This window comes from Staurois parvus, unplaced genomic scaffold (genome assembly GCF_062004578.1).
Source record: "Staurois parvus isolate SC_StPar_1 unplaced genomic scaffold, SC_StPar_1.0 ptg000211l, whole genome shotgun sequence".
NCBI classification, from domain to species: Eukaryota; Metazoa; Chordata; class Amphibia; order Anura; family Ranidae; genus Staurois; species Staurois parvus.
Window position 1 is genome coordinate 1,050,883 of NW_028318007.1, and position 21,618 is coordinate 1,072,500.

Genomic DNA, 21,618 nt, shown 5'->3' on the forward strand with positions numbered 1-21,618 from the left:
CTTCGAAATGCGTCAGTTGACCAAATGTTTACCTGCCTTCCGGATGGAACTTGCACGTGTCTCCTAACCCTGTGTTTGGTTTTGGATGTTATGTGTCTTTTTTACTGCTACTCTTGTGAGTATAATTTATCAATAAATTTATGAATTGCTTACTGTGGTAATGCACAAGGTTGGTGCGCTTTGTTTTTTGTTCTCTACTACAGGATGCTGGTGTAGGCCATGGTGTACTGTCCTGAGAATCCATGATAGTCAATGCAGTAGGTAAAATTTGTCTGCCCTTAGGGACGGTAAGGGATGGGAGGAGGGGACAGACCTCACAAGGGGTCTTCCTTCTCCTTGTGAAAAATCCATCCTTTTTTTTTTTCTTACATCTTTTGTCAATGGCGTCCCTATTTTTCTGCAGAAAGGCATTATTAGCCTCTTGACTTTTCTGCGGAATCATATTTTTCGTGTTATTCCTCATCCAATTCTCCTGATGCTTCTGCTCTCCTCCCATGGAAAAAACACAGTGAAAATCGCAGAAACAGTCACAGAAAAACAATTCTCTGAGAGCTCAGACCAGCACGTCTTCACTCTATGAGACGTCACAGGAGAATGAGCTCTCCAGGCTGCTTGATACCAGCTGCTGGGACATGACCTCCCCAAGCCAGTATTGGCAAACTACAAATTTTCAAATTTGAAAAACATGTCTACTCTTTTGCTGCCAAGCCTTGTGCTCCACTTTTTTTATCTCAAGAAACACGCTATTGAGCATTGAGAATAAACAGTACAACATCCAGAGCACTAACATTCCATAGAAGCATAAAGGGTCATATGCATCATACTTGGTTTATGACATCCTCACAAAGTATACAAAGGAGAGCCCCTGCAATCGCTCAAGTGGATATCTAGACATAATGTACAACCAGATCTTGTCCCTCATGGACAGAGGACATAAGACATTAAGTGGCATGTCAACCCAGCAGTAGTCGATCCATAATTAGATTGACTGGGGCCAAGCCCAGAGTTACCAGCCATGGTGCCCAGAGTACCCAGCCATGGTGCCCAGAGTACCCAACCATGGTGCCCAGAGTACCCAGCCATGGTGCCCAGAGTATCCAGCCATGGTGCCCAGAGTACCCAGCCATGGTGCCCAGAGTACCCAGCCATGGTGCCCAGAGTTTATCAAATTTACCATAACACCGTTGGTGCTGATACGTATATTATACAAGTCATAAAGTGTCACCCATCTGGGATCACCATTCTGTCAAAGTAGAGGGATCAGTCAATTTACAGTGCCTTAAGATTAACTTACGGGCCTGGAAAAGCACCCTAACGATGGCCTGTTTAGGTATATTCTCAGCAAGAATATCACAAAGAATGCCTAACAAGTAATATTTGGGGTCTTCACATATCTGGACCTGGAAGACCTTGTTAATAGTGGCTATGACCCCCTTCCAGTAATAATGCAGTTCTGGCCATCACCATAAAGATGTATTAAATCCCTATGATCCCTACTACAGCATGTGCAAGTGGGATTGTCCTTCATTCCCATACAAAATAATTTTATAGCATACCCTCAGAAGCAAATATAATTGTGAAAGTCATTGAGCCACATTTAAAGAACATTGTTGGACTACTAGTAGGGCCTCTTCCCACTGTTCCTCCTCAAAAGTCCCCACATCTTTTTGCCCAACGGAAACCAACTCTAAGAGGATAATTCTTAAGAAAAATATTCAATAGCATGGAATGGCATTGTAATATAAATCCTTTATGGGAGTGTACCTCCCCATATGGAAGAAAAATGTATTTGAAGTATATTTTAAAAATATTCTTCCCGAATATATTGCCATATATTTGAAATGCTACAGTTTTGGCCATATTCAAAATATTTCAATAAACATATAAAGTTCTGGATTGTTTCTTGGATACACAGAATATAACTGGATATAACATTTATAGGTAAAGTTGATCCAGAGAATATCTGATTGCCTCTCGGGGGATCAGGAAGGAATTTATTTCCCAGCAGGAGCAAATTGGATCATGATTTGCTGGGTTTTTTTGCCTTCCTCTGGATCAACCGTGGGTGTAGGATACCTTTTTTTTTTCTCTATGGTTGAACTAGATGTACTTGTCTTTTTTCAGCCAGACTATCTAAATATATATATACTGCATGTTGAAATGCATTATTACAAAATATATGAAAAATATTTTTAAATACATTTCAAATATATTGCATGTCTTTAAAAATACAAAACTCACATTTTTGGATTGCATTTACAAATATATATATAAATATATGTTAAAATTACTTTGTTAAAAAAAAATCTGAATATATTTTTTAAAATATATATTTTTAAATGTATTCTTCAGATTTTTTTTAACATTTAAAAAAGTAATTTTAATATATATTTTTACATATATTTGTAAATGCATTCCAAAAATGTAGATTTGTATTTTTAAAGACATACAGTATATTTGAAATGTATTTTTAAAAATATTTTTTATATGTTTTGTAATAAAAATGCATTTCAACGTTTTTTTGCCTCCCTTGTAAACAAAGACCCACAACCAGGGACGGACTGACCATTTGGGAACTCGGCACTGCCCGAGGGCCCGGGGTCAGTAGGGGGCCCCCATGAGATGCCCCTGGTACCTTTCATAGGCTTTTTTGGGTGTGGTTTGAGTGTGGGTGAGGACACAGGGGCCTCATGATCCCCTATTGCCCAGGGGGCCCCATGAGTTGTCAGTTCACCCCTGCCCACAACTGGAAGTGGTGTATTCCTCATTACTTCCAGCTTCATCCTAAATTGTTAGCACATGTGAGTGAAATCGCTTTTGTTCCACATGGAAAACAATCAGGTATTGTTAAAAACTAGCCGCTATGGTTTTTTTTTCCACTTCCTGGAACAGTGTGGTGACATCATCCGGCTCCACCCAAACGTTTGCAGTGTCATACGCCCAACGTGGGACTTGAACCCACAACCTTGAGATGAAGAGTCTCATGGCCCACCGACAGCGAGTCAGGTCAGATCGCGTTGGGCGGAGCCAAGTGACGTCATAACACTGATTTAAGTGATTTTGAATCAATAAAGTTTATTTTACAGAAAGCACGGTGAGAGTTGTTTGCTTCCTCTGGGTGATATAATCTTCAGGAGGAGCGCAGGATAGAGGAACGGGTGGTACTTTCTAAACCCCATTAGGGGAATGCTTGCTTTGTCCTTTATAGGTCATCAAAACCAGGTGACAGTACAAATTTGGCGACGGAGTATTCACAAGGTGAAGGTTGGCATGAAAAGCGGTGGATTGCAATTGATGTCACAGAGAGACTTATTTTTTTTACAGCATGGGAGATAATATACACTATATTGCCACAAGTATTGGTCGGCCGGCCTTTACACGCACATGAACTTTAATGGCCCCCAGTCTTAGTCCGTAGGGTTCAATATTGAGTTGGCCCCGCCCTTTGCAGCTATAACAGCTTCAACTCTTCTGGGAAGGCCGTCCACAAGGTTTAGGAGGGTGTCTATGGGAAGGTTGGACCATTCTTCCAGAAGCACATTTGTGAGGTCAGGCACTGATGTCGGGGGAGGAGGCCTGGCTCACAGTCTCCGCTCTAATTCATCCCAAAGGTGTTCTATAGGGTTGAGGTCAGGACTCTGTGCAGGTCAGTCAAGTTCCTCCACCCCAAACTGGCTCCTCCATGTCTTTATGGACCTTGCTTTGTGCACTGGGGGGCAGTCATGTTGGAACAGGAAGGGTCCATCCCCAAACTCTTCCCACAAAGTTGGGAGCATGAAATTGTCCAAAATGTCTTGGTATGCTGATGCCTTAAGAGTTCCCTTCATTGGAACCAGGGGGCCAAGTCCAACCTCTGAAAAACAACCCCACACCATAATCCCCCCTTCACCAAACTTTACACTTAGCACAATGCAGTCAGGCAAGTACCGTTCCAGAGAAGCGTGATTGGTCACTTCAGAGAACACGTCTCCATTGCTCTAGAGTCCGGTGGCGGCGTGCTTTACACCACTGCATCCGACGCTTTGCATTGCACTTGGTGATGTAAGGCTTGGATACAGCTGCTTGGCCATGGAAACCCATTCCATGAAGCTCTCTACACATTGTTGTTGTGCTGATCTGAAGGTCACATGAGGTTTGGAGGTCTTTAGCTATTGACTCTGCAGACAGTTGGCGACTTCTGCGCACTGTGCTCTTCATCATGCGCTGACCCCGCCCTGTCATGTGACCTGGCCTACCACTTGGTGGCTGAGTTGCTGTTGCTTCCACTTTGTTATAACCCACTAACAGTTGACCGTGGAATATTTAGTAGCCAGGAAATGTCACGGATGGACTTATTGCACAGGTGGCCACCTATCCCGGGACCACCCCCACTGCTTCTTATGTGAAGAGAAGAAATCACAGCACTGGATCTATTCTCTGCCCCTTCACACAGGGAAGGAGGAGCACAGAGAAATAAAACACTTTTTTTTTTTTTACCCTAATGCAAGGAATGCATTAAAAGGTAAAAAATGTTTTTTTTAGCTTTAGTATAACTTTACTTTACACTCAGTACCCCATTATGACAAAATGCAAACCAAAAACTTTAGAAATGTTTGAAAAACTGGAGTATTACATGAACTTAACCCCTCACCTACCGGGCACTTCTACCGCTTTCCTGCCCAGGCCAATTTTCAGCTTTCAGCTCTGTCACACTTTGACAATTGTGCAGTCATACAACACTGTACCCAAATGAATTTTTTATTTTTTTTCACACAAAATAGAGCTTTCTTTTGGTGGTATTTAATCGCCACTGGGTGTTTTATTTTTTGCGCTATAAACCAAAAAAAAAAGCAAAAAAATTTGAAAGAAAATACATTTTTTTTGTTTCTATTATAATTTTGCAAACGGGTAATTTTTCTCCGTCACTGATGTGCGTTGATGAGGTGGCATTGCTGGGGGCACAGGTGGGTGGCACTGATCAATTGCCGGTTATTGGCAGTACTTTCCTCAAGCTGCGACCAGGGGCGGACTGACAACTCATGGGGCCCCCAGGCAATAGGGGATCATGGGGCCCGTGTCCTTCCCCAAACTCAAAAAGCCTATGAAAAAGGTACCAGGGGCATCTCATGGGGCCCCCTACTGACCCCGGACCCTCAATAGGGGATCATGGGGCCCATGTCCTTGCCCAAACTCAAAAAAGCCTATGAAAAAGGTACCAGGGGCATATCATGGGGCCCCCTACTGACCCCGGGCCCTCAGGCAGTGCCCGAGTTTCCAAATGGTCAGTCCGCCCCTGGCTGCGACAGCGTGAGGAAAGTGCAGCTGATAACCGGCAATTGTACGCCGCTGGGGGAGTGTTCTGGGAGGACGTCTTTAGACGTCCTCTCAGAACTAGACAACCATGGCAGGGAAGAGGGTAATTCATACCATTTGCAACAACACTTGAAATTTAGCTCAGGTGCCTCCCATTTCTCTTGATCATTGCTGAAATGTTTCTACACCTTGACTGGAGTCCCCCTGTGGTAAATTCAATTGATTGGACAGGATTTGGAAAGGCACACACACCTCTCTATAAAAAGGCCTCACAGCTGACAATGCATACTGTATCAGAGCAAAAGCCATGAGGTCAAAAGAAACTGCCTGCAGAGCTCAGAGACAGGATTATTGCAAGGCACCAATCTGGGAAAGGCTAAAAAAAAACAAAACAAAAAAACCAAAAAAAACACAACACGACTTTCTGCTGCGCTGAAGGTTCCCAAGTGCACAGTGGCCTCTAGAATTCTCAAAATGGAAAAAGTCTGGCACAACAGGGACTCTCCTAAGAGCTGGTTGCCCAGCCAAACCGAGCAATCAGGGGAGAAGGACCTTAGAAAAAGGTGACCAAGAACCCGATAGTCACTCTGACTGAACACCAGAGATCCTGTGCGGAGATGGGACAAAATTCCAGGACATCCATCACTGCTGTCCTTAGCCGATCTGGGCTTTATGGCAGTGACTAGATGGAAGCCTCTCTGTGCAAAACCCATTAAAGCCGCTTGGAGTTTGCAAAAAAAAAAAAAAAAAAAAGCACTTAAAAGTACTCTCAGGCTGTGAGGAACAAGAGTCTGGTCTGATGAAATCAAGATTGAGCTGTTATGTCTGGAGGAAACTAGGCATCACAACACCTGCCCAATGCCATCCCAAAAGTGAATGGTGGTGACAGGATCATGCTGTGGGGGTGTTTTTCAGCAGCAGGGATGGGAGACTAGTCAGGGTTAAAGGAAAGCTGAATGGAGCAAAGTACAGAGATATCTTCAATGAAAACCTGTTCCACAGCACTCAGGACCTCAGAGTGGGCCAAACATTCATCTCCCAACTTGACAGCCACTCTTGTATTGTCTTGGCTGTGTGTTTAGGATTGTTTAGGGACAACTCTGTAAATGTCCTAGAGGGACCCAACCAGAGCCCCGATTTGAACAGCTCTGGGAGAGAACTGAAAATGGCTGTCCGACGGTATCCATTCCACCTGACTAAGCTTGAGAAGATTTGCAAAGACGAATGACAGAAAATCCCCCAATCCAGGTGTGCAAAGCTTGTGGCGTCATACCCAAAGACTCGAGCCTGTACGTGCTGCCAAAGGTGCTTCAACAAAGTACTGAGTAAAGGGTCTGAATACTTCGGTACATGTGATATTTGTTTTTTCTTTTTAATAAATTCAAACTAATATTCTGTTTTCACTTTGTCTCTATGGGTACCAGGTGTAGATTGAGGGAAAAAATGAATTTAAACAACTGTATCAGGCTGCAACATAACAAAAGTGAAAAAAATGAAGGGGGTCTGAATACTTTAGTGGTCTGCTAGATACAGTGCATTCCTACACTGGCTGCGTGCTTGGGCCTAGTTATTGACTCACCAGGTGGTGAAGTAGAGTAGCCCAGAAAGCTCACAAAAGGAGACCTGAAAAACAGAACCCACCCGAGACTGGAGCATCACCACACCATCCTAGACAGGCCTCACCCGCCCTAAAGAGACATGGCAGGTCTAATGACCAGTACACAACATCCGGTGTCACCCCACAAACAGGAGCTGCTACATCATTACAGGCACAATAAATACCCACAAAAATAGATGGATATATTGCAGTCAGAATGCGTCTAGAAGCACCAACACCACAAATTATTACAATTTAAATAGAAAGTGGTACTTTCAAGGTACCAAAAACACAAAACATTTATCTGAATTGATGTGTTAAATTCATGAGTTTATTACATAGATGTTAAAAAAAAAAGAAAAAAAAAAAAAAAAGCCAGTCACGTCTGACTTAAAATTGTACTTTTGTATACTGGTTCAATAAGAGCAAAAGCCCAACCTATGACCCAACTCGTCTAACTGTAGATTGACAGCCTCCTCCAGTCCTGCAGAGGTGGATAGCTGGTCCAACAACACCCCCCCACCCCCCTGTACTCCTGACAGTGAACTGCTCATCTAACTGATCTGTATGCCTGAAGTGGACCGCTGGTCAAAGCCTCTGTACTACTGAAGTGGACCGCTGGTCAAAGCCTCTGTACTACTGAAGTGGACCGCTGGTCAAAGCCTCTGTACTACTGAAGTGGACCGCTGGTCAAAGCCTCTGTACTACTGAAGTGGACCGCTGGTCAAAGCCTCTGTACTACTGAAGTGGACCGCTGGTCAAAGCCTCTGTACTACTGAAGTGGACCGCTGGTCAAAGCCTCTGTACTACTGAAGTGGACCGCTGGTCAAAGCCTCTGTACTACTGAAGTGGACCGCTGGTCAAAGCCTCTGTACTACTGAAGTGGACCGCTGGTCAAAGCCTCTGTACTACTGAAGTGGACCGCTGGTCAAAGCCTCTGGACTACTGAAGTGGACCGCTGGTCAAAGCCTCTGGACTACTGAAGTGGACCGCTGGTCAAAGCCTCTGGACTACTGAAGTGGACCGCTGGTCAAAGCCTCTGGACTACTGAAGTGGACCGCTGGTCCCAACATCTGTACACGTGACATGCACACCTAGTCTTGGCCTCTGTATTCCTGAAGTGCACCGTCAGTCTAATAATCCTGTTAGACCAGCAATGCACTTCCTGTGTACATCTATAAAGGATTTCTCTGTACTCCCGAGGCGGACCGCCGGTCCAGCAACCTCTGTACTCCCGAGGCGGACCGCCGGTCCAGCAACCTCTGTACTCCCGAGGCGGACCGCCGGTCCAGCAACCTCTGTACTCCCGAGGCGGACCGCCGGTCCAGCAACCTCTGTACTCCCGAGGCGGACCGCCGGTCCAGCAACCTCTGTACTCCCGAGGCGGACCGCCGGTCCAGCAACCTCTGTACTCCCGAGGCGGACCGCCGGTCCAGCAACCTCTGTACTCCCGAGGCGGACCGCCGGTCCAGCAACCTCTGTACTCCCGAGGCGGACCGCCGGTCCAGCAACCTCTGTACTCCCGAGGCGGACCGCCGGTCCAGCAACCTCTGTACTCCCGAGGCGGACCGCCGGTCCAGCAACCTCTGTACTCCCGAGGCGGACCGCCGGTCCAGCAACCTCTGTACTCCCGAGGCGGACCGCCGGTCCAGCAACCTCTGTACTCCCGAGGCGGACCGCCGGTCCAGCAACCTCTGTACTCCCGAGGCGGACCGCCGGTCCAGCAACCTCTGTACTCCCGAGGCGGACCGCCGGTCCAGCAACCTCTGTACTCCCGAGGCGGACCGCCGGTCCAGCAACCTCTGTACTCCCGAGGCGGACCGCCGGTCCAGCAACCTCTGTACTCCCGAGGCGGACCGCCGGTCCAGCAACCTCTGTACTCCCGAGGCGGACCGCCGGTCCAGCAACCTCTGTACTCCCGAGGCGGACCGCCGGTCCAGCAACCTCTGTACTCCCGAGGCGGACCGCCGGTCCAGCAACCTCTGTACTCCCGAGGCGGACCGCCGGTCCAGCAACCTCTGTACTCCCGAGGCGGACCGCCGGTCCAGCAACCTCTGTACTCCCGAGGCGGACCGCCGGTCCAGCAACCTCTGTACTCCCGAGGCGGACCGCCGGTCCAGAAACCTCTGTACTCCTCCCGAGGCGGACCGCCGGTCCAGCAACCTCTGTACTCCTCCCGAGGCGGACCGCCGGTCCAGCAACCTCTGTACTCCTCCCGAGGCGGACCGCCGGTCCAGAAACCTCTGTACTCCCGAGGCGGACCGCCGGTCCAGAAACCTCTGTACTCCCGAGGCGGACCGCCGGTCCAGAAACCTCTGTACTCCCGAGGCGGTCCGCTGGTCCAACAGCCTCCTCTGAACTCCTGGTCTCAAAAGCACCTATGGGCTGTTGAAGTGGCCTCTGATCTAACAAAATATTGTGGAGGATAAATTGCATTCATAGATAATGAGAACTATTCCTTTAAATAGATATATGATATAAAGTATATTGCGGTGGGCTTTGAGCAAGGAGGTATTTTGCTCTTAGTGATTCAGTACGCATGAAAAAAAAACAAAAAACAAAAAAAAACACACACAAAAAACAAACTCCAACATGTGACTAGCTTTTTTCAAAATATATAGATTTCTGTGTAATAGACTTTTGAATGTTATCATATTTAATGTGTTGATACGTTTTTGATACCTTTAAAGTCCCACTAACAGTTTAAACCGTATCTCATTAAAAAAGGACACCAGACAGGAGATGGCGAGCACAGCACAGCTCTCCCACCGTGTCACATACACAACAGAAGAACGAGGACAGATGGCCGGTGCTGCAGCTGAAGACTTTAATGTGTAACTACAGAATCCATACATACAAGTGAGAAGTGAAAGCCTACAAAATACAACACAGGACCAATACATTTACAAAACATCCAAAATTCTTACAAAACGGCCTCGTATTGGTCCAGGGATCTGTGTGTGTCTTTTATACAAAGTGAAGAGAGAGGCCCATCATGGCTCCTCTTCCTCCCGCTGAAATCAAACTAAAAGCCTCAAAATGTACAAGTCTCAGAAAATAGTGTTCAGGTCTCTTTACAAGCAAAAACGGCTCTACGCATCTCGCCGCAACCAGCAGCACAGGAGACACAGCTAAGTTTGTAAACAAAACGGAGCAGCAGAAAGTTTTTGGGGAGGCACCTTTAAATACAGAGTTATGCCCCAGCTGGTTACCCCCCACCCACCACAACAGGACCACCCATTGAGTTCATACACTGCCAAAGAATGCACCAGTTTTCCGCCCCTGGGCTGGGTTCCTTTTATGACCACCTCCCCTCCCCCCCTCAGTCTCACGCCACTGAAAAGACAAAGCCAAGACTAAAAGCTTTTGCTGTGTTTTTTTTTTAAGTTGCATTTCAGAAGAACGATATTTACAAGAGATCAAGAAAAAAATATTATATATATTCACACTTTGTTTGGCCAAAAGTCGATTTTTTTGGGCAAAAGAAAAAAAAAAAATTATCCAAAATGTCAGCGCTCATCCCCTCTGAACCGGGAAGATATGTCAGACAATGCCGGGCAGAACGATCGGGGTCACCAGGGGGGGGTGACAATGCTGGGCGGAGATTAAACGACTCTTCACATTGCGGACGCTGCTCCGGCCGGCTTGCGTGGCCAGCACTATCAGTCCATGAGGGCAATGTGGGCACCTAGCTGGCACCGGAACCTTCCATCACCTGCTGAGCTTGCTTCTGGCCCATACAGCACTGAGCCACCGACTGGAACAACCTGTAAAAGAGAAGAGTTTACTGTCTGCACCCTGCCAACATGGATTGCTGCCTGTACCCCGCCCCACCAACAAGAGTAGCTGCGTGTGCCCCATCCAACAGAAAGGTAAACTTACTTCTCAATCTCCGGGGCGCAGTGCACAAATTCATGATTCCAGAATTTGAAAGCAGGATTTTTGATCAGCTCAATGAAGGTGATGAGAAGACCCCACGGATGTGGTCGGTTCACAATCAGTCGCTCCAACAGGACCCTACAAGCCAGAAAACCATTAAAAGACAAAGCCCACAGCAGATCACATGAAATATATACCCAAGTCACTTAAATGGACCAATCACCAAAGAGTTCCTACACCATTGGTACCATCCCCACATACATAGCACCACCCCTTTCCTGGCAAAGATGTCCGTTTTACAATTCTATTTCAAGTCTCACCGAGTGATCTGTTCTTGGATGGCCTCCGTGTTGGCCTCAGCAAAGAGGTACAGCATGGTGCAGCTGAAGTAGTGCGTGTGGCTATTGGGGTACCGAAGCTGGTTGGCGATGGCATTCAGGAAGAGGTAGCGCCCTGCGTGGGAGAAAACATGTCAGCTATGAGAGAACCTGCTTACCATAATAATGACAGGAGAGACATTGGGGTAGATTTACTAAAAACTGGTGCACTCAGAAGCTGAATGGCTACCATGGATAGCTGCACCAGATTCTAACTTCAGCTTGTTCAATAAAACCTGGAAGCTGATTGGTATCTATGTAGAACTGCACCCAGATTTTGCACTTTCCAGTTTTAGTAAATAACCCTCATTTTGAGGATAGATCACCTTCAGTGTCCAGGTCCACCGCCAAGTTCTGGAAAATGTCCATGTGGGCGGAGTGGGTGATGGTGCTCATGGAAGGTGTGCTGCCTTTGTTGTGGATGTGCGCAATAGCCTGTGTGCCAACGTAAAGTACCAGCGCATTGATCAGCTGGATGCTGTAGCGGTTTCCAGGCTCATTAGATACCTGCAGAGGGAATGGCAGAACATACTTAACCACTTGCCTACCGGGCACTTATACCCCCTTATTTACCAGGCCAATTTTCAGCTTTCAGCGCTGCCGCACTTTGACAATTGTGCGGTCATGCAACATTGTACCCATATGAAATTTTGATCATTTTTTTCTCACAAATAGAGCTTTCTTTTGGTGGTATTTAATTGCCACTGGGCGCTTTACTTTTTGCGCTATAAATACAAAAAGTGCAAAAAATTTGAAAAAAAAAAAAAAAAAGTTTGTTTCTATTATAAAATTTTTCAAACAGGTAATTTTTCTCCTTCACTGATGTGCGTTGATGAGGCAGCACTGATGGGCACTGATAGGCGGCACTGATAGGCAGCACTAAAAGGCACTGATAGGCAGTACTGAGGTGGCACGGATAGGCGGCACTGATAGGCAGCACTAATGAGGTGTCACGGATAGGCGGCACTAATATGCAGCACTGATAGGCGGCACTGACTGGCACAACCGCTGGGCACTTACTGGCGGCACTGACTGGCACAACCGCTGGGCACTGACTGGTGGCACTGACTGGCAGCACTGCTGGGCTGCACTGGTGGGCGGCACAGGTTGGTGGACACAGGTGGGTGGGCACTGGTGGGCACAGGTGGGTGGCACTGGTGGGCACTGGTGGGCACAGGTGGGTGGCACTGGTGGGCACAGGTGGGTGGCACTGCAGAGTGGCACAGGCGGGTGCACTGCTGGGCACAGGTGGGTGATCTGCTGGGCACAGGTGGGCGGAACTTGTGGGTGGCACTGCTGGGCACCGATCATCAGGGCACTGATCATCAGTGCCCTGATGATCGGTGCCGATTCCCGCTCTGACAACTGCCGGTTCTCGGCAGTACTTTCCTCACGATCTGACAGCGTGAGGAAAGTGCAGCCGAGAACCGGCACTTGCATTCCCCTGTGATCAGCGCCAAAACATCCACCCTCAGCCCCATCACTCCACATTTTCCATCTCACCATGCTCAACCTGGCCAGACCTGATATCTGTAGGTAGGTGGAGCTGTGATAAGGGCTCCCATATGTCCTACTTATCCAACTGAAAAGTAAAAACTGGCACTCATCCTCGGTCTTGTAAATCTTCTTTATTAGACACCCAGGTAAAAGTCACAGATGCAACAGTGCTGACATGTTTCAGCCATGGCTATGAGTAAGGCCATTTGTGGCTGAAGTATGTCTGTACTGTTGCATCTGTGACTTTTATTTTGGTAGATTTACAAGCCCAAAATGAGTGCCAGTGTTAACTTTTCCATCCCTCGAAAAATCAATTCCCTTTCCTGTTCCTCCAAATATCGCCCCATTCCTGTCCTTCGAAAGATCCATCTCCCTGATCCTTTTTGTAGGCATATAATATATATATAAAAATAAAATATGTGCATCATAGATATATATATATATATATATATATACACACACACACACACATATATATACATACATACACACACATATATATACATACACACACACACACACACACACATACATACATACAGTCATGGCCGAAATTGTTGGCACCCTTGATATTTTTCCTGAAAATCAAGTATTTCACACAAAAAAGGTATTGCATTAACACATGTTTTGCTATACACATGTTTATTCCCTTTGTATGTATTGGAACAAATATAAAACAGAGGCAGAAAAGCAAATATGACATAATGTCACACAAAACCCCAAAAATGGGCTGGACAAAAGTATTGGCACCCTTAACTTAATATTTGGTTGCACACCCTTTGGAAAACATAACTGAAATCAGTCGCTTCCTATAACCATCAATAAGCTTCTGACACCTCTCACCCGGAATTTTGGACCACTCTTCCTTTGCAAACAGCTCCAGGTCTCTCTTATTGGAAGGACACCTTTTCCCAACAGCAATTTTAAGATCTCTCCACAGGTGTTCAATGGGATTTAGATCTGGGCTCATTGCTGGCCACTTCAGAACTCTCCAGCGCTTCTTTGCCATCCATTTCTGAGTGCTTTTTGACGTATGTTTGGGGTCATTGTCCTGCTGGAAGACCCAGGATCTTGGACGCAAACCCAGCTTTCTGACACTGGGCCCTACAGTGCGACCCAAAATCCTTTGGTAATCCTCAGATTTCATGATGCCTTGCACACAGTCAAGGCACCCAGTGCCAGAGGCAGCAAAACAACCCCAAAACATCATTGAACCTCCACCATATTTTACCGTAGGTACTGTGTTTTGTTCTTTGTAGGCCTCATTCCGTTTTCGGTAAACAGTAGAATGATGTGCTTTACCGAAAAGCTCTATCTTGGTCTCATCTGTCCACAAGACGTTTTCCCAGAAGGCTTTTGGCTTACTCAAGTACATTTTGGCAAACTGTAGTCTTGCTTTTTTATGTCTCTGTGTCAGCAGTGGGGTCCTCCTGGGTCTCCTGCCATAGCGTTTCATTTCATTTAAATGTCGACGGATAGTTCGCGCTGACACTGATGCTCCCTGAGCCTGCAGGACAGCTTGAATGTCTTTGGAACATGTTTGGGGCTGCTTATCCACCATCCGGACTATTCTGCGTTGCAATCTTTCATCAATTTTCCTCATCCGTCCACGACCAGGGAGATTAGCTACAGTGCCATGGGTTGCAAACTTCTTGATAATGTTGCGCACTGTGGACAAAGGCAAATCTAGTTCTCTGGAGATGGACTTGTAACCTTGAGATTGTTGATATTTTGCCACAATTTTGGTTCTCAGGTCCTCAGACAGTTCTCGTCTCCTCTTTCTGTTGTCCATGCTTAGTGTGGCACAGACAGACACACAATGCAAAGGTTAAGTGAACGTCTCTCCTTTTTATCTGCTTTCAGGTGTGATTTCTATATTGCCCACACCTGTTACTTGCCCCAGGTGAGTTTACAGGAGCATCACATGCTTGTAACATTCTTATTTATCCGCAGTTGTGAAAGGGTGCCAATACTTTTGTCCAGCCCATTTTTGGAGGTTTGTGTGACATTATGTCGAATTTGCTTTCTTTCCTCCCTTTTTTTGTTTTGTCCCAATACACACAAAGGGAATAAACATGTGTATAGCAAAACATGTGTTAATGCAATACGTTTCGTGAGAAATACATGATTTCCTGGAGAAATATCAAGGGTGCCAACAATTTCGGCCATGACTGTATACATACACACACATATATATAAAAATGAGTAAATGTACTGTATATACATTCATGTATGTGAAGTTGGCATATTTTACACACCAAAAAGGACTCCTTACTATGTTAATTTATGCAGGGGGTAATTACCTTACCTTTGTTATGTTGGGTTAACCTGTTTTTGGGGACACATGTGGGGGGGTCAGGGGAAATTTCACAGCAGGTTATTTGCAAATAGATTGGGAAAGGTCTTAAATATTCATGGTGTGCTTGTTTATGGTGAAGAGAGCAGATTTGCCATAAAAAGAGACAATGAGTATCTATTTAAATTTTTTATTAAAATCTATGCATACAGCTATTCTAGGTCTAGACACACAAGATCAAACATGTTACTAAAAGTGGCCAATCAGAGTGCTTGCCATTGTACTGAATGGGAAAACTGTATATCAAGGAAGCTTTTTTTTTGGTTATGGAACACAGGTGACAGGACACAGGAAGGTTCTCTGAAGGGCTCTAATGATTGCCTGTCACCTGCCTTGTCTGTACCTCTGCTGGGAAAGGAGCTTCTTCCCGTCATTAATATGGGAGCACAGGTATAGATAACTCACATTATTGCATACATGGAAGCTACCTAGGTGCATATTCTAGGTTGGACATACACTGGATGGTGTAATCTCTCTATGCTTGATATGAAGAAATGGGACTTTGAGGGTTGTTGTTCATTTTATTATTTACAAGTATTGAGCTGGATTTCTGTCATCTGTAACAAATATCTTTATCCGAATAAATGCATCTCTCTGGAAAACAACTGCTAGTTGCTGCAAGAAACGTGCATATGTAAGTATACACTGGTCATACGTCCATCATTGATATAAGACAACAGATTTGTCTTATGAACAGTTTTCTGTGTGGACTTCATCATTTTAAGACAACACCTGCAGGAATACACCTTCATCCCGCCACATATACACCCCCCCAATCCCATCAATCTAAAATATCCACACCCTCATTCTTGTCCCCCCAAATTATCCCCATTCCTGTCCCTCCAAATATTAAACCCCGTCCCTGTAACCATACGCACCATAATACGAACCTGCAGATTGCTGCGCAACTCCGACAGGAAGGTCACCGGAGAGCGAGTCTTCAGGTAGGAGTCCAGGTCTTTCTTGAACTGTGGTGGCATCACTCCGGTGAAGTTTGTGAGGATTCTGGGAGCGATGTTAATCTCACTTAACATGTCCACCTAGGAGAGAAGCAATAAATATCCTATTACCCACCCTATTACCCATCCAAAGGGAGGGGATCATGCTCTGCTTCAGTATGTCACAGTACATGTTGGCTTTCATGGTTCCCTCAATGATCTGTAGCTCCCCAGTGCTGGCAGCACTCATGCAGCCCCAGACCATGACACTCCCACCACCATGCTTGACTGTAGGCAAGACACACTTGTCTTTGTACTCCTCACCCGGTTGCCGCCACACACTCCTGACACCATCTGAACCAAATCAGTTTATCTTGGTGTCATCAGACCACAGGACATGGTTCCAGTAATCCATGTCCTTAGTCTGCTTGTCTTCAGATACCGATACCGAGTATTTTCTCTATTGCTTGTGAAAATGCCCGATACTGGACGATACTTTGTGGTGCAATTTGCGTCAATACAAAATTGCACCGCAAAGATTAGCATGAGATTTGAACAGGAATGCGATTCCTTTCCCAATTGCATGCAGTTTCCCCACTGCTCCTGTGTGAACCCAGGCTCGTCATGAGTTCATATAGGACCGGTGTGGGAAACCTCCCTGCAGGCATCCCATGATGAGCGGAGAGTGGGCTGTGGGGATGTATATTATGGGGCAGATCCCGCAGCTTTCTCTTGCAGGGATGACAGGTCATGACAGGAGGAATTTTGAATGGTCAGCATCTTCACATGGACAGTGCTGACCAATCAGTTCCAGTACTGTTATCGCGGCGAGGAGAGAAGAGAGATGCTTCACAGATCTGGGGATTTGAAATCCGAGCAGCTCTCTCTCAGGCTAGACAGCATCTGACTGGACAGCATCTGACTGGTCAGGACCGTCCATGTGATGGGTGCAGACCAACCAAAAGCCCTCTAGCCTGAAAGCTGTCAATGCAATGAGAGGATAGAAAGCAGATTTCAAATCCCTGCTGCTTTTGCTCTTCTTCTACTGCTGAGAATATGGAGCATCTGCCTCCATAGTATACATCCCCACACGCTCACACTCCATTGCAGGAAACCCTCCCTGCACCGCTCCTGTGTGAACTCAGGCTATGACAAGCCTGGGCTCACAGAGGAGCAGTAGGGAAACCGCATGTGATTTGGACAGGTATCACATTCCTGTTCAAATCGTATGCAATTCCTTGTGGTGCAAATTGCATCCATACATTCTGTATGGACGCAAATTGCACTGCAAAGCATTGGTACTTGGTATCAGCGAGTACTTGATTGACAGTATTGGTACTTGATTTTTAAAAAAAAAAAAAAAAAAAAAAAAAAAAAATGGATCAGTGCATCCCTAATTTAAAGGTTAAAAAGACTAATTTGTCAGACAAATTTACCCTCTCACCTGTCAGTTAAGGTCTGAGAGGACTGAAACTATCATCTATTGTATACCAACTGTAGGAGGTACAAGATTGAGCTCACAAGCAAAGCTAAACCGGAGCCTTTCCCCCTGCAGTACCCTTACTGGCAGAAATGCATATTTCTCTTGTTCGAGAACTGAATTAAGAAGTACAGTGTTACTTGAATTGTATTCCAGGATTTGCTTGCCTTCAGCTGAGAGAACTTGCAATAATTTAAGACCATACATAAAGTCTCAAATCTTTCATTAAGGTTTCATGTTATATAGCTTGAATATACTATTGTAAAAAAAAATTCTACACTTATTTTAAAAATCTGGGTTGTTTTTTTCCAAGAAAATTGGACAAAAAAAAATAAATACGCATTTTACCCCCAATGTTTCCATTTTTTCCCCAAGCCTTCCCATTTCTAGGGCAGAGCAGCCGTCATATGACTGGTAAATGCACAGTACCTTGAGGTTGGGGGTGAAGGGGTCCGGAAGTCTCATGTTTCGGGGAAAGGCACTCAGGATCAGATTCCTCAGCTGGATGCAGTTGGGTGGAATGACGTCACAGAAGCCATAGTGATAATCACAAAGGAACTCTGGGAAGTCATGGAGCAGAACCAGCAGTACACGCAGCGTGCCCTGCAACACAAACAGAATAAATATCAGGCCTTTCGGGAGGTAACTACAGCTCCCATTATTAGCGTGGACTTGGAGGGGGGGACGGTCAGTTGGTGGGGTATAAAAGATACACATCTCACACTAGGTGACAAGAAGCCAGGTGACAGTTGCAGCAACTTACCTTGTACAGAATTTGCATAGGTTTGGTGAGTTCCACATTTCGGAGGAAGGGGGCCAGATATTTGAAGAGGTCAATCAGTAGTTGAGCATACATTGGCCATCCCTGTCAGAGACACAGGTTAGTGACACAAGCTCTTAGCAACCATACAGATGAACACTTGATCAATAATCGCTCACCTTCTGCTGGGGAGTGTGTGCCAACATCCGTGCAATAAAGATACGGTGTGAAATCAGCTCCAGCCATGCGTAGACGAAGCCGGCTGCTTTGGTGGGCCGGAGGATGTGGAACGTATTGCTGGAAGAGAAGCCATGAGGTGGTCACATGAGGTCTATAAACAAGCTACAGGTCAGCAGAATTCCCTCACAGGACTTACCAAAAGGCCGTCAGGGTTTGGAAGTTGATGGTTTCCAAAACATGTTCTGGTGCATTCAACTCCAGCAGCAGCATAATGAAGATACGATGGTACGGAAGCTGCTGGAACTCACTTTGCCTCACTTCATGATCCTGGAGCAGAACCCCCACTACAATACCGAGAACCTGGAACACAACACAGGAGGTCAACAACCCCGACTAAGATAGCGAGAACCAGCCACAAAACACAAGAGGCCAGTACCCCTGTCTACCAACACTGAGAACCTGGTACACAGAACAGGGAGGTCAGTACTAGGATCACAATACAGAGAACCAAGCACACAACACAGGAGGTCAGTACTAGGATCACAATACAGGAAACCAAGCACACAACACAGGAGGTCAGTACAGGGATCACAATACAGAGAACCAAGCACACAACACAGGAGGTCAGTACTAGGATCACAATACAGAGAACCTGGTACACAGAACAGGAGGTCAGTACAAGGATCACAATACAGAGAACCAAGCACACAACACAGGAGGTCAGTACTAGGATCACAATACAGAGAACCTGGTACACAGAACAGGAGGTCAGTACAAGGATCATAATACAGAGAACCAAGCACACGACACAGGAGGTCAGTACAAGGATCACAATACAGAGAACCAAGCACACAACACAGGTGGTCAGTAGTAGGATCACAATACAGAGAACCAAGCACACGACACAGGAGGTCAGTAGTAGGATCACAATACAGAGAACCAAGCACACGACACAGGAGGTCAGTACTAGGATCACAATACAGAGAACCAATAACACGACACAGGAGGTCAGTACCTCAACTACAATACCGAGAACTAAACACACACACACACACACACACACACACACACACACACACACACGAGGACAGTACTAGGATTACAATACTGAGAACCTGGCACATAACACAGGTGGTCAGTACCCTGACTACAATAAAAGGAGAACTTGGCAAACATTAGATGTCTGTATTCAACTACAATATAGGAGATCAGTGCTAGGACTACAATACTGAGAACTTGGCACACAACACAGGTGGTCAGTACCCCCCAGACTACAACACAGAGACTGTGATAGAGAACAGTCAGCACCCTCCCAGAAGAGGGTCGGGCCTCACTTTGTTGAGAAGATTGATCTTGGTCACAGTATTGGTGGCCTCTCCAGAGTGTTTGACTAACAGCGCGATCAGCCTGACAAAGGCGTCCAGGTTATGGTAGCACTTCGCTCGGATCATGGTGGGGTTGGCGGCTGGATTATGTTGCTGCTCAGCCTGAGCTCGGTAACTTATTTCCACACACATCTCCGTACACAAGCGGAAGAATCGGGTGATGAGGTCATCAGTCTTTAGTATGCCTTGCTGGTGCATCTGACCAATGAGAAGGACACAGTGAGACAATTTCTCTTCTACGACAAGGCTGTGAAGTCAAAGCAGACATTGCAACTCACCTGCCCAACAAATGCAGAGAAGGCCTTTGTACTGTCCCGTCCGGCAGCAGCCGAGTGATACAGATTGACCCACTCTCTCAGAAGGTACTCTGCCTTTTCCCGGAGTCCCGGAGGATCATCGTACTCAGATGCTTGGGATATTCCAGAATGCATCATGAAGTTTGGACCACCCTGGGCCCGTTCAATCATGGCCTCGAAATTAGAGCGGAGCACGTCCATCAGCTGTGGAAGCCTAAAATGGGAGAAAAGAGGTATGTCAGAACGAGAAAGTCCAGTCAGTCAATCTCCCAAAGGTTGCAGTATAGCCCAACTATTACTGAATTTCTGTGTCTCTTGATGGACAAGACCAGGCATTCAGTACACACCCAACAACCTGCAGCTATCAACACTGAGCGGACCAGAGACAGCAACTGGGACTGTACAACACTTCTGTGACTGTCACCACTGAACTGTCCTGGGGCTGTGCAACCCACACACACTACACGCTGCACACAGAAGGATGGGCGTGATGTTGAGCGTGGGTTATTTTCTGTTGCACCACAGCGTAACCTCCGTCCAGAACAGAACACAGGTTTAAAAATGGTGCAAATGATTTTATGGTCCTTAAGTCCTCAGCTAACCCCTGCCAGTGCTCCGACCAAACTTGTAACTCACCCTTCAGGGGCATTGCCCCTCGAGTGCGCATTGATCCGCATGAGTGTTTCTATGGTGTGGAAAAATTCTGCTTCTGTCACATGACTCACACTGCGTTCATCCACAAGCAAGATCTTTACCAGCTGCATTGCGAAGGCCACCGCCATATAGTTCAACCCGTTCTCCATTGACTGCAGAGAGGATGCAGGTTATGAGTGGATCAGCTAACAAATTATGAGCAAGAACAGTAGACAAGGCACGCTGGAAGCTTACCTGTGCCAGGTGGACATCATACTGCTGCATGTTCACAAGGTGGTTTCTGATCAGAAGCTCCACAGCCTCCACGTTGTACTTGTACTCATCCCGACATTCGATCAGACACCTGCCAGAAAAGACAGTAAATGTGCTGTAGATATATATCCAGCACATCATACTGCATCCACCCAGAACACGATTCCTACCCCGAACATCAAAGTACACCTCGCCCAGAAACAATGGCCTCCCTGCTCCCTTGTCTTAGTACGCACCTTGTGATCTGTTTGTTGCACCAAGGAGAACCATAGGCCCGGCTGTCCTGCAGAGCTTTCAGGACAAGTAAATGACATTCCCGATATCTGAGCAGGAGATCAGCGTCAGCACCGCTAGTGGCATCCAGCAGACCTTCCACAGCCTGAGTAGAGAGGAGACAGAGGAAACAATCAGTGCTGCAAATTCCCATAATGCACCACTGCTGGAAGATGCGCCTCCCTACAGCAAGTTTATGGCAATATTTTGAAATATGCTCTACCAGGTTCACGGGGAACGGTGTTGGCAAGTGTAACCACATTCTCCTGGAACCCCAACTGTTGGAAGGCAACATGTTTTATTATCAGGCATTTACAGATTTGTTTTCACTATCTGGTGATAAAAGCCAACTGGAGGTCATCTTTGAGTAACAAGAGAATCAGTTTACCCAGCAGGGTGTGT

General features: G+C 46.2%; 1 protein-coding gene across 1 annotated transcript in view; it reads right to left on the reverse strand.

The window, feature by feature from the left end:
- Positions 1–9,702: 9,702 nt before the first annotated feature.
- CNOT1 (CCR4-NOT transcription complex subunit 1) overlaps positions 9,703–21,618 on the reverse strand; it is a 26,247-nt gene continuing 14,331 nt past the window's right edge. Inside the window, exons 16-29 of the mRNA XM_089678916.1 lie at positions 21,180–21,322; positions 20,926–21,034; positions 20,674–20,843; positions 20,020–20,251; positions 19,691–19,939; positions 18,553–18,716; positions 18,356–18,473; positions 18,180–18,281; positions 17,846–18,019; positions 15,889–16,038; positions 11,472–11,652; positions 11,089–11,221; positions 10,772–10,906; positions 9,703–10,656 (exon numbers count right to left, since the gene is read on the reverse strand). Of these exons, the coding sequence (XP_089535042.1) occupies positions 10,578–10,656; positions 10,772–10,906; positions 11,089–11,221; positions 11,472–11,652; positions 15,889–16,038; positions 17,846–18,019; positions 18,180–18,281; positions 18,356–18,473; positions 18,553–18,716; positions 19,691–19,939; positions 20,020–20,251; positions 20,674–20,843; positions 20,926–21,034; positions 21,180–21,322 (2,139 nt within the window). The 3' untranslated portion in view covers positions 9,703–10,577. The remainder of the gene's footprint in view (positions 10,657–10,771; positions 10,907–11,088; positions 11,222–11,471; positions 11,653–15,888; positions 16,039–17,845; positions 18,020–18,179; positions 18,282–18,355; positions 18,474–18,552; positions 18,717–19,690; positions 19,940–20,019; positions 20,252–20,673; positions 20,844–20,925; positions 21,035–21,179; positions 21,323–21,618) is intronic.